Source organism: Elephantulus edwardii, unplaced genomic scaffold (genome assembly GCF_000299155.1).
Source record: "Elephantulus edwardii isolate Elephantulus edwardi_28Jun2011 unplaced genomic scaffold, EleEdw1.0 scaffold00314, whole genome shotgun sequence".
NCBI classification, from domain to species: Eukaryota; Metazoa; Chordata; class Mammalia; order Macroscelidea; family Macroscelididae; genus Elephantulus; species Elephantulus edwardii.
The window spans coordinates 1,260,106-1,285,407 of record NW_006400064.1 but is presented as its reverse complement, the minus strand read 5'-3'; the positions used below and the strand labels follow the sequence as shown (position 1 = coordinate 1,285,407).

The window sequence follows — 25,302 nt, the reverse complement described above, 5'->3', positions numbered from 1 at the left end:
AATAATAATAATAAATTTAAAAAACAAACAAAATTGCTGAAATCACCAACTTTTGCATCACTGGTGAGAAAATAAAATTACTCACTTTTCCATTAAAAAATAAGAAAACCTTCCAGAAAGGAAATTTGGTAAATAGAGAAATATGGAAGTAAAAGATGATGGGAGTGTTTATGTGTGCCAGCCACAACTTCAGTGTTCTGTGTCCTGCAGATAGTAATGGCTCTTTTTTTTTTTAACATGCTAACTGACGTCCTTTTAGAATGCAAGTTGGCAAGATCCTTTAGGAGTACAACAACTGGACACCACCAGGACTCTGAACAAGAAAACTCATGTGCAAAGACTTTGTTTAGAGCTCTTTGTAAATAGAAAATATTTAAAAGCAACTTTGATGGGTCAGCTTCAGAGAAATAAATGGAACCCACCTGATGATGCTTTTAAGTATTCCTAAGAATTCCTGGGTAGTACAAATGGCCAACACACTCAACATCTAGCTTTCGGTAGTAACGAATGTTTCAAATCCACTGTGACTGAGCCACAGTGACTGGCTGGAGGGTTTTGATTTTTTGTGTGTGTTCCTGATGACAAAGTACCTAACAGCTAATACCCAAAAATGGATTATGATAAGATGATAAGATTTATTCTTTAGTTGTTTTAGGATAGGGCATCCATGGAGGATGGATTTTTTTTTTTTTTTCAGTGTAAAAATAAAGTAACTGAATTGAGTGAAGGTTTACAAAGCAAATGAGCTTTCAACAATTTATAGCCATTTGGGTGAAAGTTTACAGAGCAAAAGAGGCTTTCCATTTGGTAATTCATAGGTTTTGTTTTGTGACCCTGACTGCAGCCCCACAATGCCCTCATCGCACTGCCTGTATTTCCTGTTCCTCTCCACTTTCTTTCCTAGCCTGTCCTACTGTCTAAATTTTGTCCCTGGAGCTCTGGTGTGAGGGAAGCCAACTATCAAATTTAATAATAGTAGACCAAATGCTGTATCGGGAAATGAGGGAAGCTTAACACAAGCCGAAGGTCACCTTGTGGTACTGGGGCGTTCCCTAGGAGTCAACATTGTTCTTAGTTTGTGTCAAAAGAATCCCTCCCTCTTGAGATTAGCATAAAGAGGAACTTGGCCTTATCTGTAAAAGACTTCACCATTATCCTTTGGTTTTGCTTTGTACTTCCTTGTGATTTTACTTTGCTTACCTTCCTTATGATTCTAAATAAATACTCAGAGAAGCATGGCTTGGGGCCTTCAGTCATGGGAACTGTTGGCCCCTGTTTTTCACACTCCTCTCTGTTCTATATCATTCCTGGTAGTCTGTCTCATTATTAATAATTATAAAATTATTTCATTCTTTGGGACCCTCGGTCTGCAACACTGGTGGTTTGGTGGTAAGGAATTGGGCTGCAAACTCAAAGACACATATTTCAAATCCACCAGCTGCTCGGGGAGAAAGATGAGCAATCTCCAACCCTGCTGGAAGGTCAGCTCTGAGTCGCTGTGAAAGTACAGGATATTAGGAGAAACAAAAATGTGACACTCTTTTGAGTACCTACTGTATGCGGAGGGCTGGAAGAGGGCTCAGGGCTAGGGCCATACACCAGTGCTTGAGTAGGGGCCCTGGTGGTCATCCAGGGCTGAGGGGGGATGCCAGGGTGCAGTAGGGCCGTGTTTGGAGTAGGGCTGGGGAGGGGAAGGTATAGTTGAGTCCAGAGAGGGCTGATGGGCGGTGGTCTGTTTGTGTGTGTGGAGGTGGGGGTCAGGGCTGGGGCGTGTCCAGGGCGGGACCATGTCAGAGGCGGGGCCTCCTGCCGACACCGACACCGTCAGGCCGCTTTCCGGCGGCTTGAAGGGCGTGGCCATCGGGGACCTGGCAGTGGTTGTCGCCATTGCCGGAAGCCGCCATGGAGGGCACCGGGGTGCTGCCGTTTGTGCGGGGTGTGGACCTCAGCGGCAACGACTTCAAGGTGAGCGCTTCGGCTTTCGCGCTCTTCCCAGCCCCGCTGGCAGCCCGGCTCTCTGCGGACCAGCGGCAGATAGCAGGCCGGGCCGGCGCTCACGCTCCGGCCTTCTTGCCCCGGAAGCCCGGGGCTGACTCCGAGCACCCCTCGGCCGGGTTCCGACCTGCCTGCCCCAGCCTGGGAGTCCGGGGATCACCCTGAGCATCCCTCGGCCTGGTTCTGACCTGCAGCCCGTCCTCTTGAAGCCACACACCCAAACCAGGCCCTGACTCTGGCGGTGGGGTGCGGGGTGGAGTCAGAGGCGACAGCCCTGGGCTGCCACCGCCTCGTGGGTGTGGTCGAAGGTCCGGTCCATGGTTGATGGTATCTCTGTGGCTGGCGTGGGGGGACGGGATGCATGGATACGTGGTCGAGGTTCTGGTGATGTCCTCCCATCGCTTTGCCCCTCCGCCTTACCGGTGACTCTCAGGAAGCAGCTGCTGGGATGGGAGAGGGGGACCGCGGAGCCTCCTAAATGGCCTGGACAAAGCCCCTGGCCCAAGCTTTATCAGAGGACAAGGAGGTGCCCTGCCTAGATGAACCTGCCAGGGACACCCCTAACCACCCTACTGCTTTTTGTCCCCATCTCCACTTTCTTTGGCAGACGTCCTCTCTTGAGTCAACAGCAGGGAATGCAGTCGTGGTAGGAAGGAGGGGCCAACTGGCAGCAAGGGTGATATGTGTTGTCTGCACCCTGCCATGGCTGGGAATGCACACTCTGAACACCCCTGAATCCTCTGCCTTGTGTCTGGGAGTGAAAATGTGAATGAGGCTGTGTGGGGTTGGGAGCTGGAGCCCTGACATTGTGGGGACATGGACCTGGGGTGTTAGTATCCAGAGCACACACACAGGACCGCACAGCCAGGATTTAGAATGGTGGTGAAGGAATGTGGGCAGTGCTGATCAGGCCCTGCACAGGGTGTTCTCTCAGGTTCTCTTAAGACTCTCCAGGGCTCAGGATCCAATGGGAAAGCTGAATTTTGAGCCATGCTCAGAACACTTTTGTTATGTGGAGTCTTTTATTAGACCCATTTGATGAGTAAGGAAATTGAGGTGAAGTGACTTGTCTAGGGCCGCAGTTGTCCCTTTTGGTCCCCAGAGGTTCCCCTGAGCAGTAGGAGCCAAGCCCACAATGGCATTCCCTCACCCCAGGGTGGCTACTTCCCTGAAAATGTCAAGGCCATGACCAGCCTGAGATGGTTAAAGCTGAACAACACAGGCCTTTGCTACCTGCCGGAGGAATTGGCTGCTCTACAGAAACTGGTAAGAAGTGTTGCAGACCAAGGGTAAAGTATATTAATAAGTATTAATAATGAGACAGAACACCAAGAATATATAAGTAAACTGAGGTAAAGCAGGAGGCCAACAGTTCTTGAACAACTGAAGCACTTATCTCTGTTTCCCTTTGCCTTCATTGAAAATTGACAGGGAGCAAATTACAAAGAGAATTGAATGCAAATGCAGCTTAGCGCTTTCTATTGAAAGCCTTATGAAAACTTTATTTTATATTAAATAAATATTTATATTATAAATATTATTTATATTTAATAAATGTTTCTCTTTATATATAAAACTTTTATTTTTATATTGAAAACTCAGAAGGGAGGGGTTAGCAAATGCAAGAATCCTGTAAAGGCTTAAGGTCTGCCTTAGTGCCTGCCCTTGTAAACATTTAAGGCTTGCATTAGTGCTTCAGGATGAATTCCAGCTTGTATCCATCTCCCTCATATCCTAATCTAGCATTTGGTTTCTTAGAAATATTTAGTATGAAATTTGGTTTCCCACAAAGGAGCTACCAGTGGGCAGGAAGGGTCTGTGGGAAATAGGCAGAGGCTACACAGAGCAGCTGATGCAGGTCAGCTGTGCTTAGAGCTGGCAGAGAGGGAGCACACCCCTGTCTGAGAAGGTAAGCAGGAAGAGACTGGTTTTATCGTGGATGAAGAGTACAGAGTGCACTAGACCTTCGTGGCACAGGGTATTGAAGGAATGAGGTTATGGTGGTGGAGGAGAGCCCAGTAGCCACCTGGCCCACCTCCCTGAGCCCCTGCTGCCCTGTCTTGGCCCAGGAGCACCTGTCTGTGAGCCATAACCACCTCACCACACTTCATGGGGAGCTGTCTAGCCTGCCATCTCTGCGGGTAAGTGCTGTCTGGGAGGCCACCAGCCATGAGGATGGGACTCAGAAAGGGAGAGCAGGGCCAGACTTCAGGCATCTCTGCGCCTCAGGTCAGAGCCTAGACTACATCTAAAAGAAAAAAACCAAAATAAAGCATTGATCAAGTAAATGAGATGGGTTAGAGAATTCTATGAGGAAAAGGTAAAGCCCAAAATACTACCCATTTTGGGCAAGTACATACACAGCATTAATAGTTATTAGAGACTAAATAGTGTTTATAGATTTCACACACACACACGGCTTGATTTCTGCCTATTTTACAAGCAGCTTTAGTGGTGCAATGATGAAGTGCATAGCTGCTAATCACACAGTGGTTTCATGAGAAAAAGACCTGAAGCCTGTTTCCATAAAGACTTTTTCTTGCAGTGTACCATCAAGTTGGAACCAACTCACAGCTGACCCTTCACTGGGTTTTCAGACTCTGAATTGCATGAGAGGAGACTGCCCATCCTTCTGTGGACCAGTTGGTGGATTTGAACCACTACTTTTGGGTTGTGGCAAAAAGTCAAAATTCAAAAGCACTTTACAGCAACAACAATCTATTTCACAGGTAGAAAGTTTTGAACAGAGACTGAAGTCATATCCAGCCCCTAGTGAGCTGGGGTTGGATAAAGTGAGGCTGGGAGGATAGTCATCGCTGAACTGGGCTAGGCTGTGTTTTGTGGTGTGATCAGAATTCCCAAGAAAGCTTGGAAAAGCCCACCTGATGGAGGGGCTGTGTGAACAGAGAGCCAATGGTGTGGCAGTGGGCTTCCTAGAGGAACTCTGTATGCTTCCTCTTGGGGGCAGAGACCAGGGGTCATGGTTTAATCTTCATGTTTTATCCCCAGGCCATTGTGGCTCGGGCCAACAGCCTGAAGAATTCTGGAGTACCTGATGACATCTTCAAGCTGGATGACCTCTCAGTCCTGGTCAGTAGTTGTCCACTCATCTTCTGCAGCTCCAAGAAATAGTTCTTTGGTCCCTGGAGGCCACCATTAACCTTTCTGACTCACAAGGAAGCTGAGGCAGTTCTTCCCTGTGTCTCTCATGCAATCGCATCTCTAACTCAGCCACCTCTCATCTCACTGAGCCCTTGGGCCAGGCAGGGCCAGGCTCAGTCGGTCCAGTCACAAGCATTCCTGACTAGGGTCTTGTTCCACCCATTCAGGACTTGAGCTACAACCAATTGACTGAGTGCCCGAGGGAGCTGGAAAATGCAAAAAACATGCTGGTGCTGAACCTCAGCCACAACAGGTGCTAACCCCGCTGGGTTGGGGGCTCAGGGGAGGCCAGGGAGGCCCAGGAAACAATGCAGGAGTCAGGTGAGCCTGGCATTGGGTGACCAGGTCACCTCAGAAGACCCCTGACCCCTGCCCTCTCTCTACAGCATTGACACTATCCCCAACCAGCTCTTCATCAACCTCACAGACCTGCTATACCTGGACCTCAGCGAGAACTGCCTGGAGAGTTTGCCACCACAAATGCGGCGCCTGGTGCAGTTGCAGACTCTTGTGCTCAATGGGAACCCACTGCTGCATGCACAGTTGCGGTCTGTCTGCACCTTTGCCCTAGAATGTGCCCTGAGCCTTTGCACAACTAGATTTGACCCTGTCCCCTCAAAAAAGACTTCCCTGTAGCCTTAACTTCTAAGTAGCCTTGGCTCTTCCCCTTTTAGATGCCTCCTGGTTCATAGTGTGTATTCCACAGACTCTGCCCCTTGGCTGAACTGGCTAGCGCCTTCCTAAATATCTTGTACCACCTTCCAACCTCCATATCCCCACACCTCCTACCTTTGTCCTGTCCTTTCAGCCTCCTCTACATTCTCCCTTTCTCAGCCCTCAGGTGGATGACCACATGCTGCCTTCCCAGGCCTGTATGGCCACTTTGGTCCTGGCCCTGCCTTCTGAAACCCCCCAGAAGTGGCCCTGCTCCTGGCTTTGACCACACCTCCTGTCTCTCTGCAGGCAGCTGCCTGCGATGCTGGCCCTGCAGACACTGCACCTGAAAAACACACAGCGCACCCAGAGCAACCTCCCCACTAGCCTGGAGGGCCTGAGCAACCTCACAGGTAAGACTATGGGTCCTCTTTGTGTAACCTTTCCCTTAGAAAGAAATGGAGCCTGCTTTCTGAGTGCTACTCAAAGACATGGGCCATCAACTGTGCTACGGTTCTTTTTGTCAAACACATTTTATGCTCAGATTTTATGCTTACTAACTCTCATCCCAGCTGGAGAAACCGAGGTTCAGAGAGGTTAAGTCATTTACCCAAGGCTACACATCCTGTACGTAGGGCAGAACTGTGCTCAAACTAGGCTTGGCTGCCCCAGAGCCTGCTGTGTAGACAGCTGATGCCTGTTCCTCACATCCCTAGATGTGGACCTGTCCTGCAATGACTTGGCTCGTGTGCCTGAGTGCCTGTACACCCTCTCCAGCCTGCGCCGCCTCAACCTCAGCAGCAACCTGATCCCGGAGCTCTCCCTGTGCATTGACCAGTGGGTGCACATGGAAACCTTAAACCTGTCCCGCAATCAACTCACGTCACTGCCTGTGAGTGCAGGCTGCTTGGGGTGGGGTAGATGCCTCCGGGCCTGCCTAACCCAGCCATCTCCCTTCCAGTCAGCCATTTGCAAGCTTACCAAGCTGAAGAAACTGTACCTGAACTCTAATAAGCTGGACTTTGATGGACTGCCCTCGGGCATCGGAAAGCTGGCTAACCTAGAAGAGTTCATGGCTGCAAATAACAACCTGGAATTAATTCCCGAGAGCCTCTGCAGGTGAGGACTGCATTGGGTCTAGGGTGGGTCCTGCAAGAGTCCAGAATGGGGTCAGGTCAGGAGCTATGTGGAAGCGGTGGTTAAACTTCTCAACTGCTATCCAAGGGGTCAAGGATTCAAATCCCACAGTTTCTCTGAGGGAGGAAGACTTAGCAATCTGCTTTCACAGGTATTTCCAGCCTGGGAGGCCCAGAGAGCACATCTGCCCCATCTTCTAGGGTAGCTGTTGATTAGACTCAGCTACACAGAAGTGTCATAAATGACTTGGCAGCACATAACACAACACAGCAATAGTAGGGAGCTCTTGTGGCCTAGTGGTAAGAAGCTGTGCTGCAATACCGAAGGGTTCAAATCCACCAGCAGCTCTGCCTGAAAAAGATAGGCAGTCTCCTCCTGTGTGATTTACTGCCTCTGAAAACTCACTGGAGGGTGAGCTCTGGGTCAATTTCTGACTTCAACGGCCCACAACAATACAGCAGTCTGAAGTAGTGGTAAGGAATCATACTGCTGGTGTAAAGGTATGCAGTTTGAATCTTTCAGCTGCTCTGTGGGACAAAGATAGGCAGTCTCCTCCTGTACAATTTACTGCCCATGAAAACCAGCTGGAGGGTTAGCTATGGGTCTGTCAACTAGATGGTACACAACACCACCACCACAGCAGTAAGTTTGGTTTGGGCTTGGTGGTGGTGGTGGTTGTTATGATTATATGCCATCAAGTCACCTGGGACCCATAGCGACCCTGTGTCCAGCTGTCCTGAGCCAGTCTCACTATTTCCAACACACCAACCCAAATTGCCCCAGTCATTGTATTAATCCATCTTATCTGAGGTCTTCCTCTTCTGTGCTATCCCTCCACCCTTCCAAGCATGATGTCCTTCTCCAAGGATTGGTCTCTCCTGGCCACATGCCCAAAATATGTGAGATGGAGCTTCAAAATCCTAGCCTCCATGGAAATACTTGGTTTGGCTTGGTATGTCATATAAAATGAGAATAGGTTAATCTGACTTTGTGGGTAAGAAGTATCCAGGCACTAGTCAGCAGTTCCCAGTGTCGGCTTCTTGGAGCACACTGATGGGTTGAAGCCAGGGTTAAACTTTCCCATAGTCTGGTGACACAGTGCCACTCCTGTTCTGCTCAGTGGCTCCAGAGCTAACTCATGTTCTCTCCGGGCTCCAGGAGATCTTACAGGCCTGGAGCTGAGCTACTTGTTTTCAAGGTTTTTCTTTTCCCTACTTTTCCCAATTTCTTGTTTGTATCCAAGGAACATTTAATTCCACAGAAGGCCACTTTGGTAAATACTGTATAGAAGTCCCATACTTTGGGGAGATTCTAACTTCAACAGTTCTAGCTTCTCCGGTCTTTCCTGACATTCAGAACCCACTGTGTTCTTTCATTTTTTTAAAAAATTCCCTTATTCATTACCTTTTATTATGATGTAAGTGTAACAGCACTTTTCCCACTGCTTCTGTGTTTCCCATCACCATTTGTCGTTCCCTCACTACGCTTGTCTTCTAAGCTTTACCCTTGGGCATTGTTGCCCTTTCAGTCTTCCCTGCACCTTTTAATCTTGTATGATTGATTGTTCTGAGGGCTGTGTTTCTTCCTGATGTTACCATGTCCATAGACCTATCTGTTGTTTGGTTGAAAATTAAAGAATGGGGTTATTTCACTTGCTGGCTCAAAGAGTGCTTAAAGGTCATAATCTTGGAGTTCCACCAGTCTCCACCAGACCAATAAGCCTGTTCTTGGCTATAATTTTTAATTTTGTTTGACATCTTTTGACCAATCTATCAGAAGTGGTCTGTCACAGTGGTCAGCAGTAGTAGCCAGTCTTTGGGTATTGGAGGCTGATGTTCACATGATCACTTTAAAAAAAAATTATTTATTATTGCATATAATTTTTTAAATAATGTTGGCACAGGATAGACCAGGTTGGTTTCAGGGCTATTGTACGTACATAGGGTTGCTATGAGTTGCAAAAAACTCAACAGCACATAACAAAAACAATTGTGATTTTAACATAATTTTACAGAAAAGTTGGATTTTTATTCATTCATTGTTGCTTATTTTCCTCTGTCTTCCTCTCTCCCCTGTCCCCTAGTCTACTTTGCTATGCACATCTTATTCTTGTCGGTTGTCATATATATATAATGCCTAATCATATATTCATTTTAAACAGTTCTTTCCTTCATCTGTAAAAAAATTTTATTAATTTTTGTGCGTGTTAAAAATTGGATCTGACTGGTACATGAGCAGATTGTCCTTCCTTCTCCAGCATAGCATCTGGTGAACTCGAACCGCAGACCTCTGGGATTGCAGTGCAGCTTCTTGCCACTAGGCCACCAGAGCTCCCTCAGACAATAACTCTTAAGCATATCCCTGTCACTTTCTTTTCCTTAATAGTGATATGTTGTTCACATTTTTTTGTATATTGCTTTCCTCTTTATTCAGTGTAATATGTCTCTTACCTACTTAATGTTTTTCCTCTCTTCTCTCATCCCTGAAAACTAAGAATATTTTTATGTATAAAACTTTTTATATACTGGACTTATTTAATATTTGTCCTTTAATGATTGACTTATTTTGCTCAGTTTAATGTCTTGCAGGTTCATCCAGGTTATAAAGTGTTTCATGGATTCTTCATTGGTTTTTAATGTTGCATATTATTTTGTATTATGTGTTTGTTTATTCATTCTTTTCTTACTGGGTACTAACAGTAGGGTTTCCAGATCGGATGGTATTTCTGTTTCCAACTTTTTGAAGAAGTGCCATACCATTTTACACAGTGGTTCTAATATTTTACAGCAATCTATGAGAGTTCTAATCTCTACACATGCTCTCCAGAATTTTTCTCATTTTACCTCATTTTTGTTTTTATTTGCATCTCTGCAGTGGCTTCAGGGAGCTCTGGTAGCCTAGGGAGTAAGAAGTTGCCTGGCCAAAACTTAAAATCCATCAGATACTCCTATGGAGGATGATAGCCAGTCACCCTCAGATCATTTACAGCCTCTGAAAACCAAGTGGCAGGTTGGTCATGAGTCAGTTCCCACTCAGTGGCAGCAAGTTGAGTGGAGTGGCTAACGAAGCTCTGCTGGTTGAGTACAGAGGGGGTGGTGCTGCTTACTCAAAGATGACACTTCTCAAATCCACCAGCAGAAGATCAAAGAATATAGCCTTCAATATGGATTGCTTCTTAACATCAGGAAAACAAAGTTTCTTTCCACTGGATTGACAGGCAACATTATGATAGATAGAGAAAATATTGAAGTTGTCAACTATGTCATCTTACTTGGATCCACTATTACTATTGACACCCTTGGTACCATCAGTTAGAAAATCAGGAGATGTATTACACTGGTAAACTCTGGAGTCAAGGACCTCTCCAAATTATTGAGAAGCAATAATGTCACTGTGAGAACTAAAGTGTCTGATTCAGGCCATGGTCCTTCTGATCACTTGCTATGTATCTGAGAGCTGGACATTGAATAAGGATGACAGAAAAACTGATGCCTTTGAGCTGTGGTGTTGGAGAAGAGCCCTGAACATCCTATGGTTGGCCAAAACAGCAAACAACAATGATAGCAAAAGTGTCCTTTCAACCTGTAGTCCTCACAGCTTTTATTTTAGAAGTTTTACAAGTAGGAATAAAAGCATGTAACTAGAGTTACAGGATATGATTTTGCTTACTGTTTCTTTTCTTATTTGCTGACTCTTCTTGTTTACAAGACCACATCTATCTGTGTCAGAAGGCAAGGTCAGTGGAAGAATTAAAGTTTTACAAGTAACACATCCATAATACATATTATCTTTTTGCCATGGTTGCATTCTTTAGATTACAATCTAGGCAGCTCCTGCCTTGGTCAGTTTAACCCCTACAGATGGACTACACAGGAACCAGGTTGGAGAAGCTCAGTATTAGCAGTAAACCAGACCAAAAATTGACTGTAGTATAGACTGTTAGTTACTCATATGCAAATTCAAATTGAAGATGAAGAAAATGAAAGGTTTCAAAGTACAACCTTGAGTCTATTCTAACTGAATTTAAAAACCATTTAAAGACAAGACAGGTTGTGGGATGGCATTAAGGACATTATCCAGGAAGAAAGCAAAAAGTCAGTTCAAAGATTGTTGTTGTTGTTATGTGCCGTCGAGTCACCTGCGACTCATAGCAACCCTATGTACAACAGCCCTAAACTCCGCTCTGTCCTGTGCCAATCGCACTGTCTCTGACACTCCCATCCCAATTATCCCAGTCACTGAATCAGTCCACCTCATAGAGGGCCTTCCTCTCCTGCGCCGTCCCTCCACCCTCCCAAGCATGATGTCCCTCTCCAAGGACCGGTCTCTCCTCACTACATGTCCAAAGTAAGTTAGACGGAGCCTCAGAATCCTTGCCTCCAAGGAGCCACCCGGTTTAACCCTCTCCAGGACAAATCTATTTGTTTTCCTAGCAGTCCATGGTATTCTCAGTACTCTTCTCCAGCACAGGAAAGAAAAAAGTAGGATGTCAGAAGAAATGGAAACATTTGCTGGAACAAAAAGAAGCTAAAACAAGGGGAAAGAAATTAAGATTTAAAAGAACTGACAGGATATTTCAAAGGGCAATCTGAGAAGAAAAAGCATAGTATTAAAATTAAATGTGCAAAAAATAGATTGTCACTGTACCAAAAAGAATTGTCTGACATGGAACCATTTTAGGTGCTCCAGAACCATTGGTACTGAAGGAAGAAATTCAAGCTGCACTAAGGCATTGACGAAAATAAAGCTCCAGGAATGGTTGGGATATTAGTTAAGGTGTTTCAGGAAACATGCAGCTCTGGATGTGCTCACTAGCCTATGTCAAAAAACTTGGAAGATTCCTGGTGATTCAACTTGAAGAGATCCAAATTTGATCCTATTAATAAAAAAAGGTGATCCAACAAAATGTAGAAATTACCAAGCAATCAGTGTCATTAATATCACAAGCAAGTAAATCTTGCTGAAGATTATAAAAAAATGACTGGAACATAACATTGACAGAGAACTAGAGAAAAACAAGCTGGGTTTAAAAGAGGCCATGGCACTAGAGACATTATTGCCAATGTCAGATGGATCTTGGATGAAAGCAAAGAGTACCAGAGGAGTGTTTATCTGCATTTCTTTGACTGTGTGGATCACAACAAATTGAGGCTAACCTTGAGAAGAATGGGAATCGTAGAATACTTGATTGTCTCATGTTAAACATGGGCCAGGAAGCAGTCATCAGAACAGAGAAGGGGAACACTGCATGGTTCAAAATCAGGAAAGGAGTGCATTCAGGGATGTATACCTTTTCAATCTATATATAGAACAGATTATTTGGGAGGCTGTACTTTATGAGGAAGAATGTGTCATCAGAATTGGAGGAAGACTCATCAACAGCCTGCATAAAGCAGATGATACAACCTTGCTTGCTAAAACTGAGAAAGACCTGAAGCATTTGCTGTAGATGGTCAAGGACTGAATTTTCAGTCTGGATTGAAGTTCAACATCAAGAAGATCTCACTACTGTGCCAATTGGCAGCACTATGACAAATGAAGAGACAGATTGTTAACATTCAGTTTGCTCAGCTCCACAATCAAAACTCTTGGTACCAGCAGTCAGGAAATGAAAGACCAATTGTACTGGGAAAATCTGCTGTCAGGGACCTCTCCTAAGTGCTAAAGAATAATGATGTCAGTTTAGAGACTAAGGTGCACCTGACCCAGGCAATGATCTTCACAATTACTTGCTATGCATCAGAGAGCTGGACGACAGTAACCAAGGATGACAGAAGGAGGATTGATGCATTTGAGCTGTGGTGCTGGAGAGGTCTTGAACATATATACCATAGAGAACAAACAGGTCTGTGTTGGAGAGAGTAGAACCAAGGAACCCTGCTCCTTGGAAGCAAGGATTTTGAAGCTCTGTCTCATGTATTTTGGGCATGTGGTCAAGAGGGACTAGTACCTGGAGAAAGACATCATGCTTGAAAGGATGGAGGGACAGCATAGGAGAGGAAGACTCCAGATAGATGTATTGATACAGTAACTGGGGTAAGGGGAGGCGGGGTAGGTGTGTCAGAGACAGACTGGCTCTGGATAGAGCAGAGGTAAGATCTATTGTACATAGGGTCACTATGAGTCAGGCAACTCGATAGTACATAACAAGAAGTAAAATCTTACTGAAGATAGGCAAGCTCTAGTGGCCTAGTGACAAGACACTGCACTGCAATTCCAGAGATGAGCAGTTCAAATCCACCAGATGCTCTGCCGAAGGAGGGACAATCTCCTCCTGTATCAGTCAGATCTGATTTGACAGTACACACACACACACCAATTAATAATAATAAAAATCTTAAGATTATTTTTTATAAATTATTAAATTTTATTAATTTTAATGAAAATTTAGATTTTGGGTTTCCATTAATTCATTGTTGCACTATTTTCTCTATCCTCCTCCCCAGTTCATTCTTCCCCCCCCTTGAAGGTCTGTTTTAATTGTCCAATTGCCACAGTGCTTGTCAAAGCCAGTCTGATTAATCTCCTTTGTCAGTGTGTCCTTTGCCATTCCCTATCACTCCTCCCTGAGAGAGACTTCACCCTGATTCATAAGGAAAAGGGGATGGCGTATTCTCTTAGCTACTTCCTGCTGAAAAGGGACGCTGTGGGTTTCAGGGTGAATGTCTTCTCTCACTAAAGGGAAACACATACACTATTATGGAGATTGATTTTGGAATTTAGATGCACTGTTATCAATTGTGCTTTGGCGTACATGTTCATATCCTTGAAGATGTATCATGGAAGTATTGCAGCTTAGAAGACACAAATTTAACAAGTTAAAAGTACATAAGTAAAAAATTAAAAAGCAATAATATTCCAAGTAGAGGCTCTAATGAGGATTATTTTTAAAAGGAGCAATACATTGACAGGGAACTTCCAGAAAATTCAGGTTGAATTAAGAGGAAGCCATGAAAGGAGGGATATTGCTGATGTTAGATCTTGGCTGAAGCAGCAAATACCAGAGAGATATCTATTTGTGTTTTATTGACTATGTAGAAGCATTGATTTGACTCTGTGGATCATAGCAAATTCTGGATAATACTGATAATGAGAACTCCCGAACACTTAACTGTACATAGATCAAGAATAAGAATCCCAGAACACTTAAACCTGTGCATAGACCAAGAAGCTGTATGAACAGAACAAGGGAACACTGCATGGTTTAGAATCAGGAAAGGTAATGGAAATCCAAAGGCTCTGTAAACTTTCATTAAAATCAATGAAAAAAAAATAATTGGCTCATTAAACATCCATTCCAGTGTGTTTAAAAAAAAATCAGGAAAGGTGTTTCGGAGTTATATCCTTTCTCCATACCTATTTAGTCTGTATGCTGAGCAAATAATTCAAGAAACTCGATATATGAAGAAAACTGGCATCAAGATAGGAGGAAGACTAATCTATAGCATGCATTATGCAAGATGACACAATCTTGCTTGCAGAAAGGGAAGATGACTTGAAGCACTTGTTGCAGAAGATCAAGGATGGGTTATAATATGGAATATATCTCTACATCAAGAAGACAAAAATCCTACCCACTGGACCAGTAGGCAACATAACAATAGATGGAGAAAAAATTAACATTTTCAATGATTTTACTGTATCCACTGTCATGGTAGCAGCAGTCATAGGAGGAGGGATGAAAATATGCAACAGTGAATGAATAAAAACCCAACTTTCATTAAAATGACCAAAGAAAAAATCACCACAAAAGATATGTTGTTGCATTGGGAAAATCTGTCTAAGAGCTCTTTAAAGTGAGATAGAGCAAAGATGTCAAGTTGAGCCTGATGCTGACCATGCTATTTTCAGTTGCTTTTTATGCAACTGAAATTTAGACTGTGAATAAGGCAGAGAGAAGAATAGATGCCTTTGATCTGTGGTGGTGGTGGTGAAGAGTATTGAATATATCATGTTGTTACGTGCTGTCGAGTTGCTTGCGAATGACTCACAGTGACCCTGTGTATAACAGCTCTGAACCGTGTTCTCTCCTGAGCCAACCTTATTGTCTCTGACACACTTAACCCAATTATCCCAGGCACTGAGTCAATCTATCTCTCTTGCCTTCTCCCTCCACCCTCCCAAGCATGATGATGTTCTCCTTGCAACATGCCTCAAATAGGTCAGATGGAGCTTCAGAATCCTTGCCTCCAAGGAGCAACCTGACTTCACCCTCTCCAGGATGAACCTATTTATTGTTAGCTGTCCATGGTATATTCAGTACTTTTCTCCAGCACCACAGCTCAAAGGTATCAATTCTTTTTCTGTCATCCTTAGTCATTGTCCAGCTTTATGATGCATAGCAAGTAATTGTGAAGACCATGGCCTGGTTCAGGCACACTTTAGTCTCTAGACTGACATTATTGTTCTTCAGTACTCTGGAATTTATGTCCCTGACTACTGACTTTCCCAATTAAATTTGTCTTTTGATTTCCTGGCTGCTGGTACCAAGAGTGTTGATTGTAGAGCCAAGCAAGCTCAAGCTGTTAACAATCTCAGTCATAGTAAACACCTATCAATGATGTTGCCAGTCAGACTAGTGGTGAGAATCTTTAGATGTTGAGCTTCAATCTATATAGAAGGCTACAGCCCTTGACCTTCTGCAGCAAATACCTCAGGCCCTCTTTAATTTCGCCAAGCAAGGTTGTGCCATCTGCATGACGCAGTTTGTTGAAGAGTCTTCCTCCAATCCTGATGCCACATTCCTCCTCAGGGCTGCCAAAAGCAAAAACAAATCTGTTTGGGGGAAGTGCAACCAGAGTACTTCTTGGAGACAAGGATGATGAAACTTGGTCTCATATACTTTCAATGTGTTGTCGGGGGGGGCGAGATCTTGGAAGAAATCATCATGCAGGGAATGGTAGAGTCAGCAAAAGATCTTAATGGGGTGGATACAGTAGGCTTGATGGACATCATGAGGATATGGCAAATGTTTGATCTTTTGTAGGATTTCTATGAGTTGTAGTCAACTTGACAGCACTTAACATTCATTGGCTAGTTAATTATAGGTTTTACATTTAGGTGTTGTCAAGATCTGTCTTGAGTTCATTCTGTATATGAGATCGTGTTTCATTTTTCTACAAATGGGCATCCATTTTTGACAGCACCATTTGTTAGACTTTTTTTTCATTTGTTTTAGCCCCTTGTCAAAGATCAGATGTCTTTAGGTAAATGGATTTATTGTTACCTTTTTTATTATTTTTTTTGTGTGATCAAATCAGATCAGACTGGTACAGGAGGAGCTTGTGCCTCCTTCAGCAGAGCATCTGGTGGATTCGAACTGCGCACCTCTGGGATTGCAGTGCAGCTTCTTGCCACTAGTCCACCTCAGCTCGCCAAGAAACTCATTGTTTTCTTAAGAGAAGCCGGATGCTCAGTGACTTTGAGCTCAGCCTGCCCTTCCCTCCCTGGAACTGACCCTAACCTCCACCATCCTTCTGAAACCTCCACATCTCAGCTCTTTCTGTCTTTGCAGATGCACAAAGTTGAGGAGACTCGTCTTGAACAAGAACCGCTTGGTGACCCTCCCAGAGGCCATCCATTTCCTGACAGAGATTGAGGTCCAGAGAAGGCCTGGGCTGGATGCTGGGAGTAGAAAGGAGGGGGGAGGAATAGAGCAGGCAGGCAGACTCAAGTAGGTATGAGTGTTGAAGCTAGTGGGACTTAGCTTAGATCCCTAGAGGGTACTGTGCCCTGGGCTTGGAGTGAATTAGAATGAACCAGTTTTGGGTGGAAAGAGTATGGACCTTTCTTGTCTGGAGTTGCCATGTATTGTAGTCTTTGGAGAAGGCATGGTTTTCTGGTTCTTCTTCATCTGTAAAATGAATGATGGTAATTGCTATCTAGTCCTCAGGGAACGGCAGTCCCCTCTGTGAGTGGGAGACTCTTGTAACTACGAGCATTAATTCTGTTCTGTTGGGAAACTGCTAACCTCTGCTTTTTGGTCTGGTAGAGGGCTGGTTCATGCTCAGGCTTGTCCCCAACAGATGCCTTTGGGAGCGTGCCAGCTATGTCCAATGTTTATGTGATACCACAACACCAGCCTTTGAGGCAGTGCTTAAAAAGCAGGTTATGGGAACCCAGGCCCCAGCTCCTCAGCACACGATTGCAAACAAGACCAAGAAACCAAGTTGTGTGTGGCTGATAACTGTTTTTCACATGCGAAGAGATTGAGATTGTTCATAGCTTCAGTTTGCTCGGCTCCACGGTCAACACTCTTGGCACCAGCAGCCAGGAAATAAAAAAACATATTGCAATGGGAAAGTCTGCTGTTAGGGATCTCTCTAAAGTACCCAAGAGTAACGGTGTCTCTCTGGAGACCAAGGTCCGCCTGATACAGGCCATGGTTTTTGCAATCACTTGTTATGCATCAGAGAGTTGGACAGTGACAGGGAGGATAGAAGGAGAATTGACGCCTTTGAGCTGTGGTGCTGGAGAAGAGTATTGAATGTACCATGGACTGCCAAGAAAACAAACAAATTCATCCTGGAGAGGGTTAAACCAGGCTACTCTTTGGAGGCAAGGATTCTGGGGCTTTGTCTGACATACTTTGGACATGTTGTAAGGAGAAACAGGTCCTTGGAGAGGGACATCATGCTTGGTAGGGTAGAGGGGCAGCGCATGAGGGGAAGACCCTCTATGAGGTGGATTGACTCAGTGACTGGGGTAATTGGGATGGGTGTGTCAGAGGCAATGCAATTGGCACAGAATAGAGCAGGGTTTAGGGCTGTTGTACATAGGGTTGCTATGAGTCACAAACGACTCGGTGGCACATAACAACATGTCTATTCACCCCGTGAGACAGGTTCTGGATGTGCGGGAGAACCCCAGCCTGGTCATGCCACCCAAACCTGCTGACCATGCCACTGAGTGGTACAACATAGACTTCTCACTTCAGAATCAGCTGCGACTGGCAGGTGCCTCCCCTGCCACAGTGGCTGCTGCAGCAGCTGGTGAGCAAGGGAAAGCCTGGCCTGGCTTCACATGTTGTCTCTAATGGGGATAGAATTCTCTGAGCTAGATAGTGGGGGATAGAGTTGGTGGCCGAATGCTCAAGGAGACACAGCCAACCAGGATTTCAGTTTGTCCCTCCCCCAAACAGGGAGTGCACCCAAAGACCCTCTGGCTCGAAAGATGCGGCTGCGGAGACTCAAGGACTCTGCCCAAGATGACCAGGCCAAGCAGGTGTTGAAGGGCATGTCAGATGTGGCTCAGGAGAAAAATAAAAAGCAGGAGGTAAAGCAGCCAATACTGGGGCAAGAGAAGTCACCTTGGCCTCTGCTTAAGACCAGCTGCGGACTGGGCCAAGGCGGCGAGGGAGCCGTGGGTTGAGGGAATCACCATGCAAAGGTCCTGGGGTGAGTGGCTGCCCAGAATGAAACTTCCCATTATGACTGCTCCCAGGAGAGTTCAGATGCCCCAGGCCCAGGTGGGAATGTGCGACGCTGGGACCAGGGCCTAGAGAAGCCGCGTCTTGACTACTCAGAGTTCTTCACGGAGGATGTGGGTCAGTTACCAGGCCTGACCATCTGGCAGATTGAAAACTTTGTTCCTGTGCTGGTGGAGGAGGCCTTCCATGGCAAGTTCTATGAGGCTGACTGCTACATTGTGCTCAAGGTGAGGGCTAGGTACAAAGGAAGAGAGACCTCTGACCTCATCTGCAATAGCCCAGAAATTCCCAGCTCCTTGGGGGCAGGGGGCTTTGTGAAGGCAGGCAGGCTGGTGGCCCAGTTGAGGGCTGACATGGAGTTCCTGGCCCCTAGACCTTCCTGGATGACAGTGGCTCTCTGAACTGGGAAATCTACTACTGGATTGGTGGGGAGGCAACCCTTGACAAGAAGGCTTGCTCTGCCATCCATGCTGTCAACCTGCGCAACTACCTGGGTGCTGAATGCCGAACCCTTCGGGAAGAAATGGGCGATGAGAGTGAAGAATTCCTGCAGGTGCTTACCCATAGCTACCCCTTGGGCCTGGTGTGGTCAGTGGGCCAGGTTAGGGGCAAGGGAGGCCTGAGGAGTAAAGACTAAGTGACAGTGGCAGTCAGCTGGAATGAAAAGACTGCGGGGACCCCGAAGGTGAGCTGGAGTCAGTGGGATGAGGATGAGGGGTGGAAATCCAAGCTGACAGGGATGGCTCAAGGGAATGCCAGGGAGCCACTGGAGACTAGACCCTAAGATGCTTAGGAGGCACGGGCAGGGCAGGACACGGGGCTTGAATAAGGTACTTGAGTTGAGCTAGCTGACCATCCCCCACCACCAGGTTCCTCCGGGTTTGCACTCCCACAGATCTAAACAATGTTCATGTGATGTGAATATTGTGCAGGAAGTCACGTTCATGTTTGTTCTAATATCCAATATACAGTTATGTGTGTAGACAGCTCTTCTTTCCCGCCCAGTGGGTAGTATTTGGCATGGGACAGCTCAGTGATGAGGAACTGCCCTCTTTCCCCACACACAGGTTTTTGACAATGACATCTCTTACATTGAAGGCGGGACAGTGAGTGGCTTCTACACTGTGGAGGACATGCACTATGTTACCAGGTGAGGGTATTGGGGCCATTTAAGATGGAGAGCAGACTAATAATGGCCCACACCCAAATGGGCACTGTGGATGGAGGGGTGTGGGAGTTTTAACCACTTGGCGACTGTGCTCAGCTGTTTTTGCTCCCCAGGATGTACCGTGTCTATGGGAAAAAGAACATTAAATTGGAACCTGTGCCACTCAAGGGGGCCTCCCTGGATCCAAGGTGAGTCCCTATGGTATAAAGTAGGGGTGCCTTACCCCCTGCTTCTCCCCTACAGTGGGGACCAGGATTGGATCTCCTAGCAGAAGCCCTCCATCAACCTCTTGTATTACCTGTGCCATGGCGTTTGGCAAGAGGGTATCTGAGACCCCATGGTGCTGTGTTCTGAGGAGTTTGGTGAGCTCAGGGCAGTGAGTAACTATTGCCTTCTGTCCAGGTTTGTTTTCCTGCTCGACCAAGGGCTGGACATCTATGTGTGGCGGGGAGCACAGGCCACGTTAGGCAGCACCACCAAGGCCAGGTACAAGACAGGGTTCCATGCAGATGACTTTGTTATGTCCGGATTGAGCTCTGTTCATTCACTCACTGGCCCAGGTGAAAAGGGAAGTGAGCCTGACTAGGGATTCTGCACCTTCTCCTCAGACTCTTTGCAGAGAAAATTAACAAAAATGAACGGAAAGGAAAGGCAGAGATCATGCTATTCATCCAGGGCCAGGAGCCCCCAGAGTTCTGGGAGGTGCTAGGTGGAGAGCCCTCTGAGATCAAGAAGCACGTACCTGACAATTTCCGGCCACCCTCACCCAAACTGTACAAGGTGAGTTGGAGTGGAGTGGAGTGCTATCCCTAACACCTCTCAGATGGCAGCTACATTCCAGCTAAGAGGTTCCACCTGGGCTTTGGTGTGACCAGGATGCCATTTGCTGGACATGGTCTAAGCAGAGGACTAGAGCTTTTGAGAAGTGGGTGATAGTGTGTTTACAGAATGGTTAGCGGGATAGAAAAATCCAGAAGTATCTGTGGGTCCCTGGTAGTTAATTCTGTAAGAGACATGAGTGATGTAGCGGTTTTGTTAGCAGGAGAGGAACACATTAGATGCTCAGAAATGGCAATAAGGACTTAGAAAGTTAGACCACCACTTAAAAATCACCCTGGATTAAGGGAAGAAAACTCAAGTCCAGACTGGAGCAGCTAGCAACCTGAAGCACACTTCAAGCCAGGGGGTCAGGCTCCAAGACTGGGGGCTTTGTGGCAAGTCCCCTCCAACTAGGGGAGTTCTGGTGGCCTAGTGGCAAGGAGCTGCAACTACAATCCCAGAGGCGCACGGTTTGAATCCACCAGATGCTCTGCCGGGGAAGGAGGGACAATCTCCTCCAGTACCAGTCAGATCTGATTTGACAGTACACGCACACAAAAATAATAAAAAAATTAAAAAAAAAAAAAGTCCCCTCGAACTGCTCCTTGTCATGCCCACCTCTTTACCCATCAGGTGGGCTTGGGCCTGGGCTACCTGGAGCTGCCACAGATCAACTATAAACTCTCCATCGAGCACAAAACTCGGCCAAAGGTGGAGCTCATGCCAGGGATGCGGTTGGTAAGAATGCAGAGAATGTAGGCTAAGCATCTGTCACCAAGGGCCTAGAATGCAATGAGGAGGGTGCACGCTGGTGTCCATCCCTGGGGGCCTAGAACACAGAAGGTACATGTTGGGGGTCTGTCCCTAAAGACTAACCTGTATCAACTTCTGGCTTCCAGTTACAGAGCCTGCTAGACACACATTCTGTGTACATCCTGGACTGTTGGTCTGATGTATTCATCTGGCTGGGCCGCAAGTCCCCACGCCTGGTGCGCGCAGCTGCCCTCAAGCTGGGCCAGGAGCTATGCGGAATGCTGCATCGGCCACGCCACGCAGCTGTCAGCCGCAGTCTGGAGGGCACTGAGGCACAGGTGAACCCAGGGCCCTGCCATAGGAGCCACTCCCTTCTCTGACCCATTGGTGAACCATCCTCAGCTCTGCCCCACTCCACCACCTGCCTCACCTATTTCCTAGCCGTGGCCCTGCCCACACAAGTCTCACCTCCTGAGACCCTCAACTTCCACTGCAGGCCTGAGCCTAATTCATGTTTCCTCTACAATGGCAGGTGTTCAAGGCCAAGTTCAAGAACTGGGATGATGTACTAACAGTAGACTATACACGCAATGCAGAGGCCGTGCTACAAAACCAGGGTCTGACGGGGAAGGTGAAGCGTGACACTGAGAAGAAAGATCAATTGAAGGCTGACCTCACTGCTCTCTTTCTGCCACGTCAGCCACCTATGGTCCTGGCTGAGGTGGGAGCAGGCATGGGGTGGGCAGAAGTGGGGTGACCTGGGAAGAATCGCTGACAGAGGTGTGGAGGTCTTGCAGTGAGGGTGGTTTGGGGTGAAGTACCCAAGCAAACACATGAGGTCTCATGTAGGCTGAGCAGCTGATGGAGGAATGGAATGAGGACCTGGATGGCATGGAGGGTTTTGTGCTTGAGGGCAAGAAGTTCTCCCGGTTGCCAGAGGAGGAATTTGGCCACTTCTATACACAAGACTGCTACGTCTTCCTCTGCAGGTGCTGTCAGCCCCTCCCCAGAGCAGCTGCTGGTGGGGCTTAGGCTCCTACTCACCCTCTGATCTTGCAGGTACTGGGTGCCTGTGGAGTATGAAGAGGAAAAGAAGGAAGAAGTGGAGGAAGAGAAAGCAGCAAGAGCAGAAGACAAAGCAACTGAGGCGGCTATGGTGGAGGAGAAGCAACCAGAGGAAGACTTTCAGTGCATCGTTTACTTCTGGCAGGGCCGTGAGGCCTCCAACATGGGCTGGCTCACCTTCACCTTCAGCTTGCAGAAGAAGTTTGAGAGTCTCTTCCCGGGCAAGCTGGAGGTGCTCCCACCTACCCCATGGTGCCTTCAGTCTTGGCGCATTTCCTTTTGTGTTTGGGGAGGCAGAGAGAGGGTTTAAGGGTCCTGTCCTGATAACTTCCCCTACAGGTGGTGCGCATGACACAACAGCAGGAGAACCCAAAATTCCTGTCCCATTTCAAGAGAAAGTTCATCATACACCGGGGCAAGAGGAAGGCGGTCCAGAGCACCTTGCAGCCCAGCCTCTACCAGATCCGCACCAATGGCAGCGCCCTCTGTACCCGGTGCCTGTGGGGGAAGCACAGTGGGCAAGCGGGTCATGGGACAGACAGGACTCTCCTGTTCTGACTCCCAGCCTCTCTCCCTGATCTCTAACCTTGCTTCCAGACCCTCTCCAGACTTCGTCTTTTCCTAATCCCTAACCTCCCTGAACCCCCCCTGACTCCCAACCTCTCTTCCTCTTTTGCTAGGTGCATCCAGATTAGCACAGACTCCAGCCTCCTCAACTCTGAATTCTGCTTCATTCTTAAGGTGGGTCCATGTATGTGGGAACTTGGCTCAAGGTCCTGGTCCATGGGCTGGTGCTAACCTGAACCCCTGCTCCACCCCCAGGTTCCCTTTGAGAGTGAGGACAACCAAGGCATTGTGTATGCATGGGTTGGTAGAGCTTCAGACCCTGATGAAGCCAAACTGGCAGAGGATATCCTCAATACCATGTTTGATACCTCTTATAGCAAGCAGGTACCCATGATGGGTGGGTGGGCTGGCAGGACAGCAGGGCTTGGAGCTGGACTGACTTTTAATCTGTAGGTTATAAATGAAGGTGAAGAGCCTGAGAACTTCTTCTGGGTGGGCCTCGGGGCACAGAAGCCTTATGACGATGATGCTGAGTTCATGAAGCACACTCGGCTCTTCCGGTGAGGCCAGCGCTCAACCCCTCTCTATGCCTTCCCCTCTGCCTCCTCCTCTTACCCATCCCTACACCCCTCCCTACACCCCAGCATCATCTTAAATCCTGACCCTCACCTCACCCTGACCTCCAGGTGCTCCAATGAGAAGGGCTTCTTTGCAGTGACTGAGAAATGCTCTGACTTTTGCCAAGATGACTTAGCTGATGATGACATTATGCTTCTAGACAACGGCCGAGAGGTAAGCTCTGTGGGGAGGCCTGAGAAAGGCATGTTCCTCAGTCTCCCTCTGTGCTACTACCCTTGTCCCTTGTCCCCAGGTCTACATGTGGGTGGGGACACAGACAAGCCAAGTGGAGATCAAGCTAAGTCTGAAGGCCTGCCAGGTGAGCCTGCGTAGAAGGGGGCACTGAGATGGGCTCGGTCAGCTGGAAGGAAACGCTATAGTTCCCGGTTCTACCTCTTTCCCCAGGTGTACATACAGCACCTGCGATCCAAAATACAGGAACAACCCCGCTGTCTGCGCCTGGTTCGCAAGGGCAATGAGCAGCATGCCTTCACCCGCTGCTTCCACGCTTGGAGCACATTCAGGAAGGCCCTGGCCTAGGGTGGGCTCACTCAAGCTCTGGGTGAGAGAGAATGAAGCCTCTACCCACCATCTGCTAAAACACAGCATAAGCAGAGGACTGTCGCTGTACAGCTGCTCATCAGCACCTGTGGGGAGACCTAACCCTCAAGAAATCAGAAAATGGGTTCTGCCAGTGTGAGCTGGTGGGTGAAGCTAAGGTAGATGTTACTACTCTTGAAAAGATATTAAATGCATTTATTTTCACTATTTAAAAAATCAGTACTTTCCATATTAATACATTAACAAAATGACAGGGGAAAACCCCAATCTACAAGGAAGCCCATTCTGACACCAGCCCTCCCCCAACCTGGAACCCAACCGACATGTGCACTTAATGGGGGTGGGATGCACCATAGACACTAGCCCTAGATCAAGTACCAAAATAGTTTTAGAAATGACTGCCCAACTAAGGTGTTAGAAAAATACTCTGCAGGAGGAGGAAAGGGGATGATGCATAGAACACCTGGCCTCCTAGGGTGGCGGACAGCTCATCAGAAGGACCAGCCTGCCTCTGCCACAACTAGAGCTGGGCTACTCTGGGCCCAGGAAAGGCAGAAGAGTTCCCAGCAGAAGCCCACCAGTTAGCAGGTGTGTGTCTATATTAAGGGCCCAGATCTGAGCAGGGCAGGTAGTGGTCAGGAGTATCCTGGCTACCTAGTGGAGAGAGAGAGAGACGAGTAATCAGCAAACCGACGCAAAGCCAGGATAGTCAACTTTCAGGGGTCAGGACAGTGACAAAGCCTGATGTTATGGCCTTGGGGGCACAGGCCAGTACCCCTAAGGCCAAGGAGAAGAGAGGAGAGTTGGAGAGATCCACAAGCCCAAGACTGGCCTGTGTTTAGGTGTGGGCCAACCAAATTCCAGATTAATTCAACCTGCTGGTCTTGTACACATGATGCACCTCAGAGTTCTCAACTGTTAGTATCAAGCCATGCTAGCCACTGTGCTCCAGGCTGGCAGTTCCTTTAGATCTTTTTGACCTGGCCTTATTGGTCTCACTAAAAATGACTCAGAGTCTTCCCTCAAGATACCCCAGATAAGGCAGCCAGGGAAGCCAACCACCACAGGGCTGTGCAGAGTGGAAAGGGTTTGAAGGGCTGTCAGGAAGGGTTGAGACACTGAAGACCAGGAAGCCGAGGCTGGTTGAGTGGGAAGGCAGAACCACCCTCTGCCCACAGCACTCCACTTAACCAAGATGCTGTAGGCAGGGACCTTGTCTTGCACTATGCTCCTCATAAGTTTCAGGGGTTCCTCTGCAGAACTGGGTGAGGAGTGGAAGGTGATCAGGTCCTCCAGAAGGGTAGGGGAGAGCCCAGGCAACTTCCCCAGATCCCACAGGCCTTGGGAGAAGGTACCAGAGACCTGCGTGCCTCCC

At 47.2% G+C, this 25,302-nt stretch overlaps 1 protein-coding gene across 2 annotated transcripts; it reads left to right on the top strand.

Moving 5' to 3' along the window:
* The first annotated feature begins 1,902 nt into the window (after positions 1 to 1,902).
* Positions 1,903 to 23,964, top strand: FLII (flightless I homolog (Drosophila)). Of its 2 annotated transcripts, XM_006901187.1 has the most exons (30): positions 1,903 to 1,965; positions 3,151 to 3,261; positions 4,065 to 4,136; positions 5,005 to 5,085; positions 5,325 to 5,410; positions 5,544 to 5,705; positions 6,121 to 6,224; positions 6,528 to 6,703; positions 6,773 to 6,930; positions 16,463 to 16,547; positions 17,792 to 17,939; positions 18,089 to 18,222; positions 18,391 to 18,603; positions 18,750 to 18,929; positions 19,444 to 19,526; positions 19,658 to 19,732; positions 19,947 to 20,030; positions 20,153 to 20,324; positions 20,997 to 21,101; positions 21,263 to 21,454; positions 21,649 to 21,837; positions 21,966 to 22,105; positions 22,176 to 22,413; positions 22,521 to 22,675; positions 22,862 to 22,922; positions 23,004 to 23,132; positions 23,202 to 23,308; positions 23,435 to 23,540; positions 23,620 to 23,685; positions 23,772 to 23,906. In XM_006901187.1, exons 1-30 carry the CDS (start codon positions 1,903 to 1,905, stop codon positions 23,904 to 23,906), a joined length of 3,810 nt encoding a protein of 1,269 aa, XP_006901249.1. The 2 variants fall into 2 exon arrangements, with proteins under 2 accessions (XP_006901249.1, XP_006901250.1); XM_006901188.1 differs by lacking the exon at positions 5,544 to 5,705 and having other exon boundaries at positions 23,772 to 23,964.
* The last annotated feature ends 1,338 nt before the right edge of the window (positions 23,965 to 25,302 follow it).

Bases quoted from the DNA above. Each gene is read 5' to 3' on its own strand.
- FLII (XM_006901187.1), top strand. From the start codon at position 1,903: ATGGAGGGCACCGGGGTGCTGCCGTTTGTGCGGGGTGTGGACCTCAGC. The intron at 22,106-22,175 runs GTGCTGTCAGCC...CTGATCTTGCAG, and splicing joins TGCTACGTCTTCCTCTGCAG to GTACTGGGTGCCTGTGGAGT. The intron at 23,133-23,201 runs GTACCCATGATG...TTTAATCTGTAG, and splicing joins ATACCTCTTATAGCAAGCAG to GTTATAAATGAAGGTGAAGA.